This window comes from Equus asinus, chromosome 1, assembly GCF_041296235.1.
Source record: "Equus asinus isolate D_3611 breed Donkey chromosome 1, EquAss-T2T_v2, whole genome shotgun sequence".
Lineage (NCBI taxonomy): Eukaryota > Metazoa > Chordata > Mammalia > Perissodactyla > Equidae > Equus > Equus asinus.
Window position 1 is genome coordinate 134,505,199 of NC_091790.1, and position 21,915 is coordinate 134,527,113.

Below are 21,915 nucleotides of genomic sequence, written 5' to 3' on the forward strand. Positions count from 1 at the left end.
CGTGCTGCTGTTACAGTGCGGGCCTTTTTAAGTGGCAGTCATCTGTTTACGTGTCTCTCATACCAAGTGGGCTGTGAGCTCTTTGAGTCCAGGGACTCCCATCTTGTTTCCTGTTCACCTTTGCATCTCTCTTGCATGACAGCATCTGGCACATGGTTGGCACTTAATAAATCCTGAGTGAATTTATTCTACAAGGATTTGTTCTGACTTAGCTTCGTGCATTGCTTAATGACCTAAAAATTGTTTGGGGGCATAACTTAGTGTTTGGGACTCTGTTTGTCATGTATGGGGCTTGGTTTGTCATGTATACGATTGTAATTGGAGTGTGTAGTTGCATCCTTTCCTAAAGCTGATTTTCTTAATCTCCTTTTATGTGATATCCTATTTGAATAGCTTCTGTATTCATATGAGGATTATATATTTTCACTAATTAGTAAAAGTATTAAAAGAAGAGCCCTTTGGGACGGTTGATCTGCCCACTTCTACCCTTAGCTTCTAGAGAATCTATTCCAGTGTTTTCTATCTGTTAGTTTTGTATCTGCTCTAAATTCAGTTCAGTAATCACATTACTGGTATAGGAGTGTCATCTGTGTACCCAGATTAGGAAGACTGTTAAGGCATCCAGTCTGTGGGAGGTAGGATAACATCATACTGTGGTAGACATGCAGAGGCTGCCCCACACAGACCTGTAGAGGGAGTGAAGGCCTGGGGAGGTGGTCATGGAAGGCTCCAGGGAGGAGTGATTCTTGAGGACCTAAGAAATACATGGAGATTAGCAGGCAAAGGGGAAGAGGGCTTTTCTGTCAGAGAAGAGGCAAGAGCAAAGGTAAGGCGTGAAGAGCAGCGTGCTCTGAGCGTGGAGCTGGGCGAGATTGCTTGGAGTCAGGGAATGTAGAGTGATGACGCCTGGGCACCCAGCTGGAATCGGGGCCCAGCTCAGAGACCGTGAAAGCCATGGTGTTAGATGCCCAGACATTATCCTGTCGGTTGGAGGAAGCAGCTTCTATGTCAACACTGCTTACTTGTGTTGGTTTCTGGCCAAGATTCCTATAGTGGAGTGATTAAGGGCATGGACTTTTGAGTCGAACTGCCTGGGTTTGAGTCCTGACTCTGCCACTTAATTGCTGTGTAACTTTGAGAAACTGTTCTCAGTTTCCTCATCAATGCAGAGATAATAGTAGTACCGTCTTCATTAAAACTGTTACAGAGATTAAATAAGGTCATGTTCTATGATGCATAGACTGGTGGCTGGCACTTGGTGGCATTTGTTTGTTAAACTAAAACACATTGCCATGGTTAAATAGACAGTCACATTGTGATTAGTCTCTGCTAGGCCCCAGATCAGTTAGCACCTTGTAAAACGTAAGCTTTATTTTCGAAATCAGTTTATTTTTGAAATTGTTTATTTGTTACATGATCTGCCTTTGTGTTTCTTTCTTTTTTTTTTTTTTAATCTTTTGAAAACACAAAATGGCTTTATTGGCTCACTCTTTCTCCCTTTTAAACTGAAGGGATACGGAGTTTCTTAGAAATTGTAAGCTTTAGGCTTCAGGCTGCAGGGGGTATTAGACGTATGGAATGAGACTGGAAGCTGTTGGTGATGGTGTTAGGTCTTTCCATCTGCTGCACAGGAATGATTGAGAGAAGGAGTCTAGAGAGACTGTCTGAGGTTCTTGAGCCAGTAATTTAATCTAGGCTAACACAGAACAGACTTTACTTTCCGATACTTAGATCTGGAAATAGTGATCTTAGGCCTTCACTGCTGCACAGCGTATTATCACACACAGAGATTTTGAAATGAGTTCATCTTACTGTTATTTCAAGGTATCTACCCTGTAAAAAATTTATGTGGCTTTTGTAGCCTTGAGTTAGTTGAAAAATAGTCTAGAAATACTAGCTTCCAGGGCCCTCAAGGAGTTGCTGATCTTTTCCAGTAGAATATTCTGGAATCTTTATACCATCAATCTTTGACAACTAACTCATTTAAAATATCCCTGAAACTGCACTTTGTTGCCAGCTGATTATAGACTAGAATACTGATGGCACTTAAAACATTTGTTTTTATTTTTATTTTTAAAAAGTATGTCAATTAGGATTATTTTGGCAAGAAAATTGTTTAAAAATATTCTCTTTTTCATAAACAGAATATTGGAAAGCCTAGCAATTCATGTTTTTTTGTTATCAAAATAGAACCATTTGATATGATACAATATAAAACTAAACAGAGAAGGCCATCAGATCCTTCTTAAAATTACTTCTTACAAAAATATTGCTCTTGAATTCTTGATTTCTCTGTTTTCTTTCCCTTTAGGATGTGTCTGCGCTGTAATTAGTGAAGATACATGTCTGTCTTTAGGCAACAACCTAATCTCTAAGGCCATATGTGCAAAAGCAATGTAATTACAGCATAGTATTAATTGGACCATGTAACTGTTTTTGTTTTAATTATTTGAAATCATCTTATCTTTCCATTCCTTAAAGCATATTAATGGGTGAATCCTTGGGTACTATGTTTGTGTCATTTCTATGGAATTAAATATGTGCACATTTACATAAGCTTGGTAAAAAATTCTTCTTTTAATGATGTTATGAGTAGATTTTTTTTTTTTCTGTCTCCAACATCAGTTCCGGCCTGAGGAAAACAAATGTTTTAAACAATTGATTCTTTCCATTTTGCTTAATTTATAGAACACAGATTGGATTGTAGATGTCTCTGGCTGAGGAGGTATCACTCTGGGTTGACATCATAGGTTGTTAGAAATTTTCAGATTTATTTCTTAATGAGTTAGGGATTTCCATACCTTTATGCGCATTCTGTTTAAATAATTTGGTAGGAAATTTAATGATGGGTACCCATTTTCACTAAATACAAGTGCTTGGCAAACTGTATGTGGAAGCTGGCATTTACCTGTGTTCAGATTTTAACTTTTGTCTCCCTATTTTTTCAGTTGTTTTTATTTCAGTTGCTGCGAGGGCTGTCTTACATCCACCAGCGTTACATTTTGCACAGAGACCTGAAACCACAGAACCTTCTGATCAGTGACACGGGGGAGTTAAAGCTGGCAGATTTCGGTAGGAAAGCAGTTAATTACCAGTCTATTTTGTCACACTGTGAGAATGCCAGGCAGATGGTGGCACTGCATTTGTTTAGGTGCACTTCTATCGTTATAGAACACGGTAAAATTTTTTCAGGAGTCAAGAAATTTTCTTTTTTTAATGATCAAGATCATGCTTGGTGGATTTTTAAAAATTCAGACTGCTCGTTGGCATCTTAAATAATCTTAAGTATAAATCAGATCTCATATATCTCCAAAAGAAAGGTCAGCAAAACTTTGAGCATAAAATATATTGAAAGAAACCTAATTTGTCTTCATTTTTTGTATTATGAAAATGTCAAACACATTCAAAAGTGGAAGGATAGTATAATGAACCCCCATTATCCATCACCCAGCTTCAGCAATTATCAATATGTTGTCAAACTTGAAGAAATCTCACTTTAAGCCTCTGGACTTTTTCAGGGCATCATAAAATATATTCAATGGTATATGTTGCCCTAAAATTTTAATAATTAAAAAATCTGGGGGCGGTGTTAACCTTTCTGAAAGTGACTGTTGTTTCAACAATTCTTAATAACTTTACAAAAGTAGATATCTATTCTGATTTAAAGTTGAGGTCCTAGCCTGGACCCATTATAAGTCATCCCTTCCTTAAAAGTTTTAGGCTTGACCTATTCTAGCTTAGAAACTTTCCTCTAAACCCTGTCTTAAGCTCCCAAAGGAGAGCAAAACTGTTGTATCATCCTTGCTAGCCCGCCTCTCTCCCTCAAGTCTGACATTTCTGCGTTGTTCTGGCTGTCTGTCATGCCAGAGACTGTGCTGAGTTGATTCCCAGCACCAGGGAATGCTGCTGACAGCATGATGTGTTGGCATTGCATTACCTCAATTATTTTTGAATACATATTCTGATTAGAAATTTGTTCCATTAAGAGTGGAATGGAAATATTACCCTTGGGACATGAAGATGCCTGAGGTTGAGATGTGGGCTTTTGCTGAAATATGATTATCTTTTTCCACCTTATCCCCTAATAAGTAAAAGAGAGCAGGAAATGTTTCTTTCTTATTTCAAGATTAGTAGACTGTTCAGTATCTTTGGGATGAATCTGCTTTGTGGAGTTTTGTATATTCTTTTCTCCTAAAAGTGAAATAAAACAAAAGTTAGCATGATTAGTGATATGTTGCAAAACTTTGTCATTTGTTCTCATCTAGTTTGGTAGAAATAATGAAACTCTGTGTGTGTGTATGTGTTGTTTATTGCCAGATTTTAGCATAGAATAATCCTAGGTAGCTAAATGTGAAGTCTTTTCTATTACAGGATAGAAAATGATGGGAGAGTAGGTGGGCAGAGGAGTGAAGATTTGCAGTTCCTCAAATTTGAGATTATTGGGTTTGCCATGAACTTATTTTGTAGTTTGTTAATATCAGTAAATTAATAAGGATTTATAGTGATTTTCTTCTGGTGTGTTAATACTATACTATAAAGTATATGTTTCAATAAATTATTGTATTGAACAGTTAATTTTATTGAACATGGTTTTCTTGTATATTTATAAAATACATTTTTACAAAATTAATTTTGTCTATATAACCAAAGGCATAATAGGATTGTATATAATTGCTTACTGGGGATTATTTTTTAATTTTATGATGATGTTTTTATTATAATAGGTAAGTTCATTTTAAAAGATTCTTATGGATCTTTAACAGTGACATTTTATAGTATCAGGTTCGAAATAAATTGAAATTTAATTTTAAAAAACTTAGAAAGTTGTTTAGAAAATTAGAAACTTTAGAAAGTATGAACAACTCAGAGATAACAAATGTTAACATTTTTGTTATATACAACAAGGTACTTCTCAGTACCTTTCTCCTCCTCCTCTGTCTTTTTGCTTCTTACACCTATTATATATCCTGAAGAAAAGAAACATATTGTCTTGTAAACAGTTTTCACTGAAGAATGTGTCATGAACATTTTCTGATGTTATTAAATATGAAAAAATCGTTTGTAACAGCTTAGATTTTTCCTTTAATGGCCCAAATCTAGTCTCTTTATTCAATCCTTTATCAATTAAAATTTTAGTTCTTTCTAATTATTCACTGTTATGTACAGTCCTGTACTGAACATCCTTATAGAGAAAGCTGTATCTGCTGCAATTGTAATGTTCAGTGTTTTAAAGCATTTGATTCTTCAGACCAGACTGCGATACAGAAAGGTTGTGCCGTGCACCTCCCCTCAGTGTCATGGACTGAATCTTCTTGCCTGGAACACACACTTGGTGTGCATCCTGTGCACAAGGTGTAATGAGCGAGACTCATTCACCAACTGACAATTTCCCCCAATTAATTGTGCATTATTTTTATCTTTTAATGTAAGACATGCAGTTAACTGTGAATTACTGCACTTGGGCACGTGTTTGTGTCTGAGATGAAGGGAACACAGTGGAAGCTGGGGAGAAGCTAGACAGTCACAATGGGATGGTTCCAGGCAGCAGAACAATCACAAAAACTAGGTATTAATTCTGAGCGTGATATATAAAGAGCTTTAGAAACAGTTCCTTTGTTCTATCTTTTTCTCTTATGGGAAAAAGACCATAAAATTTTAATTAAAGGAGACAAATGAAATCTGTATGGTTATTGTTACCATATTGTAAATGCTATTATCTTTATTAGAAACATATATGGAGGAAGAAGGAGAAATACTAAAATTTAGTGAGTTCATTCTATGCGCCAGATGCTTAGATATTTTTGTTTCATTGTCTTTTCAGACTAGTAAGGTATAGTAGCTTCTAGTTTTGAGAGAGAGACAAGAGATTCAAAGAGGGTTAGAGACTTGCCCAGCCTCGATCACATAGGGAGTTGGTTACAAAGCTATAATTCAGATGCTTGATCCATACCCTTCAATCTCTGGTGGCCTGGGGTCTTTATATTTATACGTGTAGATATTTTACCTTACAGAGCTGCCTAATCTTCAGGTAAATTATTGATCATTATATATATATAAATATATATATACACACATATACATATATATATTTGCCGTTTCCTACATACCACAAATATGATACCAATGCTGTGAAAATAGATTGCACTAATACCAAAAATTACATCCCGTAATTTAAAGAATATTTTATCATTTGACTAATTTAGTAGTAATGAGTGAGTTCAAACTCAGTACTTCGGAGATTTTACCTGCTGGACAAGGTAAACCAGATGATAATGTATTTGTAGACCCATTCAGATTCAAACAGAATGCAGTTCTGAAGTCGAGGTGGTGAAAATGCTGTAACTTTTCTTTTTCTTGTAAACAAGTCATATTTAAGCACTTACATCAGCCTTATTTTCTATATGCGTTTTGAATAAGTAAATTACACATGATTTAGAATCTCTGTGGCTTTACTAATGCAAAAGTTTGTCCTGTCTGTATATAGTAAAATAATAAAATTGTGTAGAGGCATTCAGACTCATTTCTAAAAAAGGGTTCATTTTTACATTATCTTTGGGAAAAAAATATTTCAAATCCCTTATCCAGCCTAGGTCTTCCCCACCTTGCTCCTCCAAGCCTGCTGTGGTACAACCACACCCCAAACTTCTCCCCACATCCGAGCCTCTTACTTAGTCTTTCATTTGCCTGGAGTACTCTTCCTCCTGCTTCTCACCTGGCTACCTCTTTCTCATCATACAGATCATAGATTATGTGTTACCTGTTCAAAGAGGCCACCTTTCCAAAAGTAGAACCTTTGTCGTTACTATCATCCACTTTAACTTCTTCAATAACACTGATAGTGCACTGAAATTATTTTGTTCATTGGTTTATCTGTTTATTTTTTGCTTCCACTGCTTGATTGTAAGTTCTGTGAGGGTAGGGATGTGGCCTGTCTTGCTCACTTGTGTCTGTGCTGTGTCTAGAACCATGCTTATTTGTTATGGTGATCTGTGTTCAGGCATCTTTGATGTTCTGGTTGTAACTGTTTTCAGGTACCACAAACCACAGCGAACTTAATCAATAAATGCTGTGTGTGTTCTGACTGCTCCACCAACCAGCCGTTCCCTATCTCTCTCCCTCTCCCTGGGCCTCTCTATCCCTTGAGACACAACAGTATTGAAATCAGGCCAATTAACAACCCTACAATGGCCTCTAAGTGTTCAAGTAAAAGGAATATTTGCATGTCTCTCACTTTAAATAAAATGCTAGAAATGATTAAGCTTAGTGAGGAAGGCGTGTTGAAAGTTGAGATAGGTGGAAAGCTAGGTGTCTTGCACCCAAAAGCCAAGTTGTGAATGCAAAGGAAAAGTTCTTGAAGGAAATTAAAAGTACTACTCCAGTGAACACATGAATGATAAGAAAGCGAAACAGCCTTACTGCTGATATGGAGACAGTTTTAGTGGTCTGGCTAGAAGACCAAACCAGCCACAATGTTTCCTTAAGTCAAAGCCTAATCCACAGCAAGGCCCTAACTCTCTTCGATTCTCTGAAGGCTGAGAGACGGGAGGAAGCTGCAGAAGAAAAGTTTGAAGCTAACAGAGTTTGTTTCATGAGATTTAGTGAAAGAAGCCATCTCTATAACATAAAAGTGCAAGGTGAAGCAGCAAGTGCTAATCTAGAAGCTGCAGCAAGTTCTCCAGAAGATCTAAGATCATTAATGAAGTTGCCTACACTAAGCAACAGATTTTCAGTGTAGATGAAACAGCCTTGTATTGGAAGAAGATGTCATCCAGGACTTTCATAGCTAGAGAGGAGAAGTCAATGCCTGGCTTCAAACTTTCAAAGGACAGCTTGTTAGGGACTGATGCAGCTGGTGACTTTAAGTTGAAGCCAGTGCTCATGGACCATTCTGAAAATCCTAGGGCCCTTAAGAATTATGCTAAATCTCCTCCGCCTGCACTCTGTAAATGAAGCAACAAAGCCTGGATGCCGGCACAACTGTTTACAACATGGTTTACTAAATATTTTAAGCCCACAGTTGAGACCTGCTGCTCAGAAAAAAGATTCTTTTCAAAATGTTACTGTTCATTGACAATGCACCTGGTCACCAGGAGCTCTGATGGAGATGTACAATGAGGTGAATGTTGTTTTCATGCCTGCTAACACAACATCCATTATGCAGCCCATGAATCAGGGAGTAATTTCAAATTTCAAGTCTTATTATTTAAGAAATAGATTTTGTAAGCTTAGAGCTCCATAGGTAATGATTCCTCTCCTGGGCAGAGTAAATTAAAAACCTTCTGGAAAGGATTCACCATCTTAGATGCCATTAAGAACATTCATGGTTCATGGGAAGAGGTCAACATATCAACTTTAACGGGAGTTTGGAAGAAGTTGATTCCCACTCTCATGGGTAACTTTGAGGGGTTCAAGATTTCAGGGGAGGAAGTAACTGCAGATGTGATGCTAGAAACTAGCAGGAGAACTAGAATTAGAAGTGGAGCCTGAATATGGGACTGAATTGCTTTAATCTCATGATAAAACTTGAAGAGATGAGAAGGTGCTTCTTACGGAAAAGCAAGAAAGTGATTTCTTGAGATGGAATCTTTTCCTGGTGAAGATACTGTGAAGATTGTTGAAATGACAACAAAGGATTTAGAATATTATGTAAACTTAGTTGATGAAGCAGCAGAAGGGTTTGAGAGAGTTGACTCCGATTTTGAAAGAAGTTCCACTGTGGGTAAAATGCTATCAAACAGCATCTCATGGTACAGAGAAATTATTCATGAAAGGAAAAGTCAGTTGATGAGTCAAACTTCATTGTTGTCTTATCATAAGAAATTGCCTCAGCCACCCTAACCTTCAGCAATCACCAGCTTGATCAGTCAGCAGCCATCAACATTGAGGCAAGACCCTCCACCAGCGAAAAGATTAGGATTCACTGAAGGCTCAGGTGATGGTTAGCATTTTTTAAGTATAAAGTATTTTTTAATTAAGGTATGTACATAATTTTTTAGATATAATGCTATTGCACGCTAAATAGATGACAGGATAGTGTAAACATAACTTTTATATGCACTTGGGTACCAAAAAGTTCGTGTGACTTGCTTTGTTGCGATATTCACTTTTATTATGGTGATCTGGAACTGAACCTGTAATATCTCTGAGGTATGCCTCTATTAACTTATTTTCTAATAATCAGATATTTGCTAGTTGGTAAAAATCCGTCTAATGAATCTGGAATCAATGCTATACCATCCTTTCCTGGAATAATTTATATCCTAGCTTCTGGAAATTCAAATAGATGAATTTTAGCACTTTTATCATTTGCATTGAGATCACAAAAAAGAAAATTATCGAGGTATGATAAGTAAATGCATAAATAAGTTCACCAAGAAATTAATGTTCATTTGCAGTATAATAGTATGAAAACTTACAGGTATGTTTCCATGTAAATGTGATTACAACAAAATAGATGAGTCTGTAGAATTGTAGCTTTCTGCAATTCCTACAAGATGATGATGGTGTCATCCACATTTCCCAGTCGTTCTTCCACTATTTTTACGGGTCATCACCTAGCTATGTGGAAAGACAGCTGGGCTAAATTTGCCCCTGAAAAAAGAGACAGTGAGAGCTCTGTGATACAAGCATTTAAGGTTGGCTTATTTTACCAACTTTCCTGATGCAGGAACTGAGTTAAACAGCTCTGTGGTTTTAGTCAAGTAAAATTACCCAGGCCTCTTTCCCACCAGAGGGCTAAAATATTACCTTCCTAATGTTGGCAGTTTCTTCCTCCAGGCTGTTCCTTGTCTCGATTTGAAAAAAGAAGTGATTGTAAATCACATTTTAGACTTATTTGTGGAACAAGCCAGAGAGGTAACTCTGCAGAGACCGTGGTGAGTGCAGGGTTTGTTTGTAATGTGCCCCTCACAAGTCACACGGGGAATAGTAGAAAACAGAAGGAAATCAACTGCTTTCAGATGCAGAGGAGAGCGCCACTTTGATAAATATAAAGTCTCTGAGTAAAAGCCTGTTAGTCTCAAAAGTATAGACCTTTTTACTATTTTTTTGTCATTAGCATATAAAATTCACCATTGAAGACAGTAATAAATTCAAGGTTAGATATACCTTAGCCTGTTTGTTATGGCCTGTAGGATTCAATTTTACTGCATCTTTGTTTTAGAATATCTTTTCTATTAGCAAAAATATCTTTATTATCCAATGAGGTATCGCTCTACTTTTATAAAGCGCTTTTAACAGTTTAACACATAAGCAGTTTTATTGCAAAGTTCAGGATGTTGTTTTCATATAGATCTGAAAACTGAAGATATTTTTAGAATAATTGATGCTACAATATGAATAAAAGAAAGGGCTTTTTTTCCTCTAATTTTTCTAGACCACATTAAAACTCCAGATCAAAATGTACATATCTTAAAATCTATCAAATAGATTATCAAGGTTACATGTTAGAAATAATTTTGATTGACATGTGAACTAGACAGTTATTTCCCCTGACTCATTATTTCAAAGATGTGGTAACCCTTTTGAGAAAGGATGTTGATACTTAAAATTGTCTTCTCTCTGATCATGAAGTCATCACTTAGCTTCATTATTTAAATCGTCTTTAATATGCCACTCATCCCCTTAAAAGTTTTCTTGCGTTCAAGAGGGATGATGATGACAATGATGATGATGTTTAATTATATCCTTTTTCTGTTGTGTGTTATCACAGTGTAACTTTTCCCAGGTATATTAACATGCTGCATGTATGAGATTTTTTTCTCCTCTTAAGTAGACTTTACTTTTTAGAGCAGTTTTAGATTCACAGTAAAATTGAGCAGAAAGTACAGACAGTTCCCCTATATCCCCTGTCCCCACACATGCATAGCCTCTGCCATTATCAATATCCCCGCCAGAGTGGTACTTTTGTTACAGTTGGTGAACCTACATTGACACATCAGTATCACCCCAGGTCCATAGTGTATGTTAGCATCATTCGTGGTGTTGTACATTCTATTGGTTTTGACAAATTATAATGAGGTGTATTTGCCATTATAGTGTCATACAGAAGAGTTTCACTGCCCTAAAAATCCTCTAAAAAACTCATCTATATGGATTTTTTTAAAACTGTAAATGGGAACGAGAAGGAAATACATGAACTGCTACTAATATGCATATTCTACTCTATCTATGAGAAATCTCTCTGTTCAGTCACCATAAAGCAGATTGAGGCAATGTGGATAGGGGTTGATTGCTAAGAATGGCAGCTTCAGACTCCATGGAAATGAGGAAATTCAAGAATGTTAGTTCATTTTTAGCCAAATCATGCGTGTGCAGTAACGAGATACCTTCCAATTCAGAACAGACTGCTACAAATAGGGCTGATCATCTTATTCTGTACTGTTGATGGAAACCTGGACAAGGAGATTTCAGTACGCAAAAATATTATGTTTTTTTCCCTATATGATATGCGGGCAAAATTGTTGGCAGTAAATCAGATAAGTGATGCCGGCTATGAGCTGAAATATACCTATGTATCCTTCAAAGAAATCGGCATCTAGGATGACTGAAACCCTAAGTACTGGCAGTGATGACCAGAGCAGAAGAATTATAGGTATTGTTATCAAGAGTAGCACTGAAATGAAGCTTGGAATTTTGTAACACTTACATGCTATTCAAGACAATGATGATTACACTTGAACATGAGTTTTGTTACCTTCTAAGTAAGTGTAAATTGTTGCTGAGAGTTTAGCAATTCACTAATGTCCCTTATTTATGCATCTTCCTCCACCTTCTGCTTGTTACCTTCTAAGAATCCACATTTTAAAATGCAGCCAAAACCAGACTCCACTGATGCATATGTCAATATGCCTGATAGAATCTTGGATGTCAGTGAGGCATTGTGGTCTAAACCACATGTTTTCTAAAATTTTACTGGAAGTAAGATAAACTGACTGGCTACTAGCTATGGGAAATCTGAGAAAGGCTGTAAATTCTGAAAGTTAGACATACTTGAAACGTGTAATTTTGATGCTTTTTCTTCTCACTTTAATACTATCAGTTCAATATTACCTTGCTTTCCTCTTTTGTTCCCTAAGACTTTTTTAAATGACGTATATGTTATTATTTTATTTTATTTTTTTAAAGATTTTATTTTTTCCTTTTTCTCCCCAAAGCCCCCCAGTACATAGTTGTATATTCTTCGTTGTGGGTTCTTCTAGTTGTGGCATGTGGGACGCCGCCTCAGCGTGGTCCGATGAGCAGTGCCATGTCCGCGCCCAGGATTCGAACTGACGAAACACTGGGCCGCCTGCAGCGGAGCGCGCGAACCCAACCACTCGGCCACGGGGCCAGCCCCTATATGTTGGTTTATTTACTTTTGAAATAGTGCAGATTTATATTAAGACCAAAAAAATCTTCTTTTCACCTTGAATGACTTCTGCTGTTGTACCAGATAACATAGGAAGCTAGGAGTTTTCTTTTTTCATTTTAATGAAAGAAGAAAGTACTGGAAAATTAAAAAATAAAAACAATCTGGAATCAAGGCTCTGTGCTGTTTAGGAATTTTAGATACATGGCTGAAAACAGTCTATATTTATTTTATCACATAATATAAAATCACCTTGATGCGCAGAATCAAGTTTACTGATCTAAAATAATATAATTCTTTGCAAAAATTCAAACTTTAAAAATGGAACATCTGTCGATTAAACATATGTCAAGTTATTTGATGTTCTAATTTTTAATCTAGAAGGATACTGATGTGAAATGCAGATTGAAGAGTTTATTCCATTTTAGAGTAGAGTTGTCAGCTAAAGCAATCTTTTGTGTGAGACAATGACCAGCTAACATGAGACATGGAAACTGTGCTTAGAACCAGCCTGGAAGTCATAGAATGGGGAGCAGAGGGTGAAAGGGTAATGAGTTGGCTAAACTGAGTGCCCCCAACATGAGAATGGGACAACAGAGGCATAAAGAGAAGCATAAGAAAAGCTGGAAGATTTCAGGATTATATGGTTATGGTGGTTTCTGAAAAGTTACCAGTAAGCTCTCAACCTACTTAAAATAAGTTGGGAGCATCTAATAAGTATCACTAATATTAATGTTACAAGAACAATATAAAATAAATATGATATGCAAGTATTTTTCTCAAAGAATTGGAAGCAGAATGTGGTATTATTGTTGAAGTCACCATCCAGTTTTTGATAGAGTCATATCATTGGGAATGTTTTGTTATTTTGTTTTTCAGCAAAGGCAGCAAATCTACGAGGGGAAAGTTGAAATAAATCTGTTATAGTTGTATAAGAGAAAAGGAAAACCCATTATATTCACATTTTCAGAATTTTTTATTTTAGATTTTCTCTAGATTTTGAAGGAACCTCAGAGATTATCTAATTCAAACCCCTCATCTTAAAAATGTATATACTTTGGCCAAGAGATGGAAAACAGGTCCACATTGTGCCTGTTACTTGTTAAGTGATATGTTAAATTATTATTAATATTATTATTATCAATGTCTCTAGATCCCTAGTGTAGTACCCCATAGAGTATTGACAACTTATTTAACACATGCATCGGTGTAGTTCCCCAAACATGTAGAAGGTGGAAGTGCTAACCAGATGTCCAGGTCAAGACACCCTCTGCTGGTCTGATGACCTGTGTCAGCTGAACGTGAATCTTTGTCAGGAAGGTGGGATCCAGAATGCTGGCTATCACTCAGTCCTAAACACTGAAACTAGAATGTCTGTCTTGAGGAAACTGCAAGAAACAATAGAGTGAACGTTTCTCCCAGTAGACGTGTAGGAAGCCTCATTGAAAATATAAGTTGGAATGGATCCTTGGTGATATATGAATTAGAAGGAACCACCTTCTTTAATTATATTCCTGGGAGAAATTAAAGCATTGAGAAACCCTGTGGGCAGGTGAAGACTGAATTGGCTTTAACAGGGTCCCCTTAGGACCCAGCCGTGCTGGGCAGTAGCTGAAAAATACCCTTGATCCCTCCCACGGGGAGGAACCTTCTGTTCAAATCTTACCTTTGCCACGGGGTGGAAATGAATAGTATCCAACTCGAGGGCAGGTAGAGCTGTAACAGAAGTACTAAGTAAAAACATTTAAGTCTGAAAGAGAAAATGTTTTACATGGAAGCAGATATACCTGTGTGAAAAGACAAGATAAAGTAAAATTTCCCAGAATGGTTACGGTGCAGATTCTGGAGCCAGATAACTAAGTTTGAATCCTGCCTCTGCTGTTTGCAAATCGGATATTCTTGAGTAAGTCACTGAAATTCTCTGTGCCTTAACTTACCTGTTTGAAAGTGAGGATTATGATAGTAATACTGGTGACCTCACACAATTGTTGGAATTAAATAAGTTAATACTTATAAATCATTTAAGGACAGTGCCTTGGTTATAGAGAGTCCATATAAATATCATATCTATTATTAACTCTTTAGGGTTTGTGTTCAAAATGTTGTTTATTTTTAATGTGATTTTTTCCCCTGAAATGTATGACATACTTTCTTGCTTTCTTGAGCAAGGATATTCAATAGTTTGTTCAACAGTGTTTTACTGAGTGACTACTGTATACCCAGCTCTGTGCCTGTGGCTGAGTATACAGTGGAAAATTAAGGCGACATGGTTCTTGCAATCCTGCTTTAAGCTTTCCTTCCAGTCTTGTGATTACCATTTTGAATATCAGTTATTGTATTATATAGAGATGCCCCAGGGGCCAATGAACTTTTTTAAATGATCTAATTTTTAAATCATTGTCTTGTGTATTTTATGGAAATTGTCATTTGTCTATTTTTAAGTATAACTAATGGGCAAGGTAAGATTTTAAAAATAGTTATCTACAAATCAATGTTAAACACTTTCTATTGTTTGTAGTTCAGATTTTAAAATATCTCCATCACAGTGCCATTCAATTTAGCATCCTTGGTAAAAGGACTAAAGATAATATAATGAAAGAGAATCATTCTTGTGATAAAAATTTTTACAGTAGATTTGTCGCACCAGTGTCATTCTTTGAGAATAAAATTATACTTCATATTAATTCTTTTAAGAGGCAGAATACTTTGTTAACTAACCAAGAATCCACTGGTATACATTTTCTCCTCTTAAACTACAACTGAGTGCTTCTGCCTAGTGTTTCATTAGGAGATACCATGAGATAAGAAAATTTTGTGAACCACAGGAAAAATCAATCTTAATGAAAAATATAATTACACCTTAACATACACTTTAATAAAGCAATGAGTAAACCCTTGAACGCTACTAGAAGGAACATTGCTTCTGTCCAGTGTCAGTGTTTGTAGTCTCTCAGGAGTCTCTCTTGCTGCAGGAATTAACTTTTACGTTGTCAGGTAATGTAGAAATCTAAATGAAAAATGGTGTGTTGATTTCTAAGAGTCTTCAGAGTTTTGATGCTCTGTAAAACAGTGAAATTAGTTTATAAGAAAACAGTGTAGGACCACTGTAACTTGTTTTCTACGACTTTTATGGCAGTTTTTTGAAATTAGATTTGATATCAAAGTTCATTTGACCAGTCTTTAAAATCTCAAGAGGAAAAGTACACAGCTAGAAATATGCATAATTAAGGAATACACTTGTAGTCTTCAAAAAAAGGTATGCATAGATTATCAAAATGAATGATTTGTGGATCCTTAGCAAATTCATAAATCAAGCACTTTGTAACATGTATCTTTCATTCCAGTAGAAATATCAGTACTCTACATTTTGTCAGCCTTGTCTATGACAACAAACTTAGTCACTTCTTGAATTTTAATAATTGCTTATTTTACTTTCTTTGTGAGCGATGTCTGTGGTCTGCTTGGATACGGGCATCTGTGTTGTACAGTGTTGAAATAAAGGATGAGCATTTTGCCTAGTACAAGTTGTAGGAGTCATTCTAGACTCCAGTGTCTGAAAGCATTCTTACTTTTGAATATTGAATTCAACATCTGAAAGCATTGTAGTAGTAGAATCATTGAAACATTTTATCTAAAGCACTTGACATTAGATTGCTTTTAGGAAATGAAATTGATTCAAATCTCTGTCATTTCTGATAGTAATAGCAGCCCTTTATAGTTCACGAAATGATTTCATAGCTATTTTATTTTATCCTTATAACCCTGTGAAGTAGACAGTACAGGTCTCATTATCCCCTTTTTAATATGAGAACACTGATTTGTGCTTGTAATATTAGCTCAACTTGGGCATCAGATTAACCAATATTTTAACATTGGCATTTCTGTTGAGTCTGTAGGCTTAAAAATAATTCATCTTGAAATCACCTTTAAAGATCATATGACTTCTTTTACGTCTTTTAAATAACAACATTAAGAGTGTTTAAGTAGTTCGGATTTTTATTATGATCAGTGATTTTTTAAATATGAAAATTATAGATAAATATGTTTTGCTGTCCAGCACTTTATCAATGGAAATATCTACAAATGAGCTCTTTGATCTCCCTCCAATAAGTAGAGAAATTTTGACGCAAATTTGAAGTTTTGTTTGAATCACTAAGTGAATGTCCAAATAAATATAGCACTTTTACCCACAAACTCAAAAGGGTTACCTATAAATGGGAAGCACAGACATTGAAGGTAATAAAACATTTCAGTATATGCCAACTTTCCCTTTCATTGCCAAAGATAAAATTTCTGGAAGTCAAGAAGATATTAAAAAATAAAAACTCAAAACTTTTTTTTTTTAAAAGATTGGCACCTGAGCTAACATCTGTTGCCAATCTTCTTTTTTTTTTTTCCCTCTTCTTCTCTCCAAAGCTCCCCAGTACACATTTGTATATTCTAGTTGTAGGTCCTTCAGGTTGTGCTATGTGGAGGGCCACCTCAGCATGGCCTGATAAGCGATGCCATGTCGGTGCCCAGGATGTGAACCAGCGAAACCGTGGGTCACCAAAGCAGACCATGTGAACTTAACCATGGGGCCGGCCCCCTCAAAACCCTTTCTAACGTGACATATGTCACACCAAAAGTTAGACATTGCTCTCCCACCTCCCCTCCTCTCTCCAAGCTGCCCCATCCCACCCTCTGCTCCTTGACAGTCATGGTGGATGCTCGTCACAGGTGAGGCCTATCCCTGCTGCGTTGGGGGAATGTAAGGGCAAGAAAGAATGAGAACTGCTGTTTTGTCTTCTTCAGAGCTATCAGTTGTTTTATTGAGAAACACAAGTGTGTCATTTGTTTTGTTCATAAAGGTATCTGGCTTGATATATTTAGAGAGATAATGACTATTGAAATATTGGAAGCAAAATATTTTCATCTTTGTATCATTTTTAGGAGAAGCCAGGCAATTTCCCCCACTTAGTTGGATGGCTATCATCCCCTTTACAGACTTATCCTGGCTTCTTCTTGCTGAGACATTCAGAGCCAGCTTTTGATTGCTCTTTCTTTTACTGCTTCAGCAAATCTGAAAAGGCATTTCTAAAACTGTGGTCCATACATTAATGAAAAAGTAATTTTTAAAATTAAAAAAATTCTTGATCAAATCAGTTTAGGGTGATGTGTCTACATATGTGTATCTTCCTTACTTCCTCCTGCCCAGTGGAATCACAATGTACATTACTTAGTGATTAAAGGCCCTTAACCTTTCTGCAGTTAAAATAAAATCTGACATTGCATCTCCCAGATTTATTTGATTAAGGATGAATTTTGTACTCTATGTAACATAAGTTGGGGAAATGTTGGTGTATTAGTTATCTATTGCTGTGTAACAAATTACCCCAAGCTAAGCTGCTTGAAACCATACCCATTTATTATCTCCTGGTTTCTGTGGGTTAGGAAACTGGGCGTGGCTCAGCTGGCTGCCTCTGCTTCCAGGTCCTCACAAGGCTGCCACCAAGGTGTCGTCTGAAGCTTCTACCAGGAAAGAATCTGCTTCCCAGCTTACGTGGTTGTTGGCAGAATTCAATTCCTTGCAGTCTATTGGAGTGAGGGCCCCAGTTCCAAGCTGCCTGTTGGCCAGAGGTCACCCTCAGTTCCTTGTCATGTGAAACTCTCCTGCATGGCTCCTTGCTTCATTAAAGTGTGCACGCCAAGAAGGCAATAAAGTGAGTGTGCTGCAAGACAGAAGTTACAGTCTTTGCCACATTCTGTTTTTAGAAGCAATAACAGTTTCCACCCATACTCAAGGGGAGGGGATTCCACAAAAGCATGAATACCAGGAGGTGGAAGGGTTAGGGAACCACCTTAGAGTCTGCCAACCACTGTTGGTATAAAAAGGACTATGCACTCATCTCATGGTGATTAATTGTGTGGTAGGATTTTCCATAAAGAGTAACAGTTAACTGAGCATGGAAAGCCTTATGCTAGAGTGTAAAGGTGTGTAAAGGATATTGGTAATGATGCTGCTGCTGCTAAGTAGTGATGATAAGTAAGCCGTATTGACTGGTACTTGTGTCAGACTCTGGAGTGAGCACTCTGCCTGAAATATCTTATGTATTCTTCACACAAGCCTCTTTTTTGAGATAGCAAAACGGAAGGTTGAGAAGTCAAGTAAATAAATCTGTAAGGTTCTTCTCAAGCTGCTCACTGAGAAAATAGACAATTTATGTCACTAATCATAATGTTTTCCAACAGGTAACTTCCCTATAGAGAGGGGAGTCCAGAAAAAGGTGCCACACTTTTTGCTTGGGAGACTTAGAGGAAACAACTTAAGGAAGTCTTTTCAAAGGCTGAGTAGGATTTTATGAGGTTTCTGAGACAAGGACAGGGACAGGGCCCAGTATAAGTAAAGGTAGGTAGGTTTACATAATGGTAATATTTACAGTCCCTCTACAATAACGTGACAAAGGACAGAGCTTTTCCTGTTTAGCCACGGGCAGAGGTATTGGTGGACATGTGGACAGCAAAGCCAGAGGGCAGGTTAAATGTCAATTAGGTGGTGGCAAGAGCAGCAGATGGCAACTATTTGGTTATATTTTTTATTTATCTATCCCCGGCTTCTTTCCAAAATGGCCCTGAAACAGCTGCTGTTCTGATGGTCCACTTGCTCTGTTCTTATTGAGCTTGCAGGCTGTTCTAGGCAGACTGGTCTCCATCCACCACTTGCCCCCTCCGGTAACGTCTCCAAGTTCCACCTTCAGTCACACGTATCTGAAAAGACAATGGGGCCAGTGCTGGGGGAGCCTCCGGGCTAGAGGGCTGCAGCATAAGAGGGTTTCAGCACTGCTTTCGCTGGCCTCCTATAAGCTACAACCCGCTGCTTATCAGGCAGGACCTGGGCCAGGCCCAATCCGAGCACAGACAGGCCCCTGAGACTGAGGCAGAGCACTGAGCCAGGTGGCTGCCGTGTAGAGTTTGCTGTGCAGAGCCTGTGGACAGATCTGGGGAGGCCAAAGTAAGTCCTATTCCGGTTTACCAATCCTCTAGGCTACAACAGTGACGGCCAAGGCTCACAGCAAAGACTAGGGGTGAAACTCTAGGAAACCCGTGTCTTCTCTTGAAGCCCTTCCCTTGGGCAGAGACGGCAGCAAGAAGGCAGGCTCGTTTAGCAATGAAACGTAATAAAAACACCACAGTCGGAGGAGCGAGAAGGCCAACTGCCTGTTCTCAAGTTTTCACTAATTAGCTGTTTGACCTTGGAGTAGTCACTTAAATGGGCAGTTTTGTTTTTTGTAAATTAAAAGAATAAGACTGGATTTGATAGTCTTTAAGCTTTAAATTCCAGGTTTTATATTTTTAAATGTTCCTTAAAAGCAGTTCTCCTAAGTAAGTTTACTCTATTTTCTACCATATGTTTATACAGTTTGTGGTCATTTCCTTAAAATACCTTTGCCAACTTCAGAGTAAACTTCTGCTTTGCCCATGAAAAATAAAGAAACCCAACGAATATAGAATTATGTGACTGCTAGCCTTCTCTGGAATGGAGATTTTGTTACCTTTCTTAGTGTAATCATTCCAATAACTGTAACTAGGTAACAAGGAAAAAGAATGGTGAAGAACTTTTAACGTTCTCAGAAAGTGTCACTCTTAAAAGTAAATGCTGGGCAGATCTTGAAAAGCGTCTTTGCGTTACACCAATAGAGAATGCATAATCCCTCCCCTATTTCCTTCAATATGTTTATTGTTCTAAACATTGGGAGTAAGATAACAATGCCAAAGAAAAAATTCTAAAAACATTTACTCGATAATTGTGTGAACCTAATCACAGTAGCTAATTTAAAACTTTCTAAATACCTTCAATTCCTTGATTACATGCTTACATATCTTCACATGGTAGCAATTATAGCATTGGCAACATGGATTCTGTTTTCATCACTAACAGCAAGATTTTTCATATTTTGTTTCATGTATTAACTTTTACAGTTATAAGGAATATATGTTCTCTATTTTAAAATAGATGCTATAGACAGCTGCAAAGAAGAAAATAAACGTGACCTGTTTTCCTCATCCCTAATGTAGCCAGCCCCTGTTAACATGCCGCACAGCCTTTTCTCTATAATTATATAAGGCCATATTTTTCTTTAAAAAACGGTAACTTGTTTTATTTATTTTTTTGGTGAGGAAGATTAGCCCTGAGCTAACATCTGTGCCGGTCTTTCCTCTACTTTGTATGTTTTGAGATGCCTCCACAGCATGGCTGTTGGGTGGAGCAGGTCTGCATCCGGGATCTGAACCTGGGCCACTGAAGGGGAGCACACAGAACTGTAGCCACCAGGCCATGGGCCAGCCCCTACTTGCTTTGTTTTTTAGCAGCACATACATTGCTTTTTAATGCCTTCTGGTTTTATTAATTTGGTGTGTTTTCTCACCAAGCAATCACCAGTTTATTTGTTGTCCCAAATGACATTCCTAGTAAGTGGAGATTTATGTGACATACTGGAAATGCAGTAGAAAATGGGCAGATGTTTTTCCATAAAATGGTCACAAAGTTTATAATGAAATGCGATTGTGTTCTATTCCAACATGAATAGATCCTTTGCTTCCTTTTAGCTGAATATACGTAAAAAATTCTACTCAGATTTTTAATGAAGAGAGAACTTCTGTGCCAAAAACCTGGATGGTCTCCTATTGATGCCATTTTTCTCTTTTTTTTCTTTGAACTCACTATAGTTATTAGATCTCTTAGTAGATCATAGACTTGTTCAAGCTTGTTAAGTGTTCATTATTTTAATTTTTAATGTGTATCTAGAGCAGAATAATTCTTTAAACCCTTCGATTCTGTAACTTCGGCCTGGGTGCCCTCAGGAAGAGAATAATGTTCATCACAAAGTAAGTGCTGCTCCCTGGTCTGCCTCCTGGTGCAGGACGAACACGCATGTGGAGTCTGGCATCTGAAAGTGTTTTTCAGAATCAAAGTGTCAGGCATTATAAATAATAGCTAAGAATAATTTTTCATAATTTTACATTATGTGTTTTATAATTCATATCGTAAACTGTGGAAACATTCCTCTCAGAAATCACATAGGTCGAATCATTAGCTGATTTTCCTTATTATGATCTGCTAATACTTTTCAGTTTTAGTATTTTATTATTTGACTATAACAGTAAGGTGAATTTATCTTCAAATGCTTTTTAGTGTTTTTCTTTCTATTATGTATGAAATGAAATTTACCAATTACAATTTGATGAGTTTGATAAATGTACAGAGTGGGAAAACTACCTCCACGAACAAGTTTTAGAGCACTGTTGTCACCTCGGAAAGTCCCCTTGTTCCCTGTGGCAGCCAAGTAAATGTTATTTTTCTTACTATCATTTTTTATATTTTTATTATTTTTATTATTTATTATTTTATTTTTATTTATTTATTTATTTTTATTATTTTTATTCTTTCAGACCTTAGTCAATCCAAGAGTGGGACCCCAAGTAATAAAATCCCACTTGGAAAACAAAATCTCTGTCTTATGAGATTTTCTAGACCAGAGTTGGCAGACTTTTTTTGTAAAGGGTCAGATAATAAATATTTTTGGCCA

At 36.9% G+C, this 21,915-nt stretch overlaps 1 protein-coding gene across 7 annotated transcripts in view; it reads left to right on the forward strand.

Annotated features, from left to right (window-relative positions):
* Window positions 1–21,915, forward strand: part of CDK14 (cyclin dependent kinase 14) — a 550,632-nt gene that overhangs the window by 283,121 nt on the left and 245,596 nt on the right. For all 7 annotated transcript variants that reach the window (XM_014842923.3, XM_070508163.1, XM_070508157.1 and 4 more), the window contains one exon: window positions 2,949–3,072. In XM_014842923.3, the coding sequence (XP_014698409.1) occupies window positions 2,949–3,072 (124 nt within the window). The remainder of the gene's footprint in view (window positions 1–2,948; window positions 3,073–21,915) is intronic.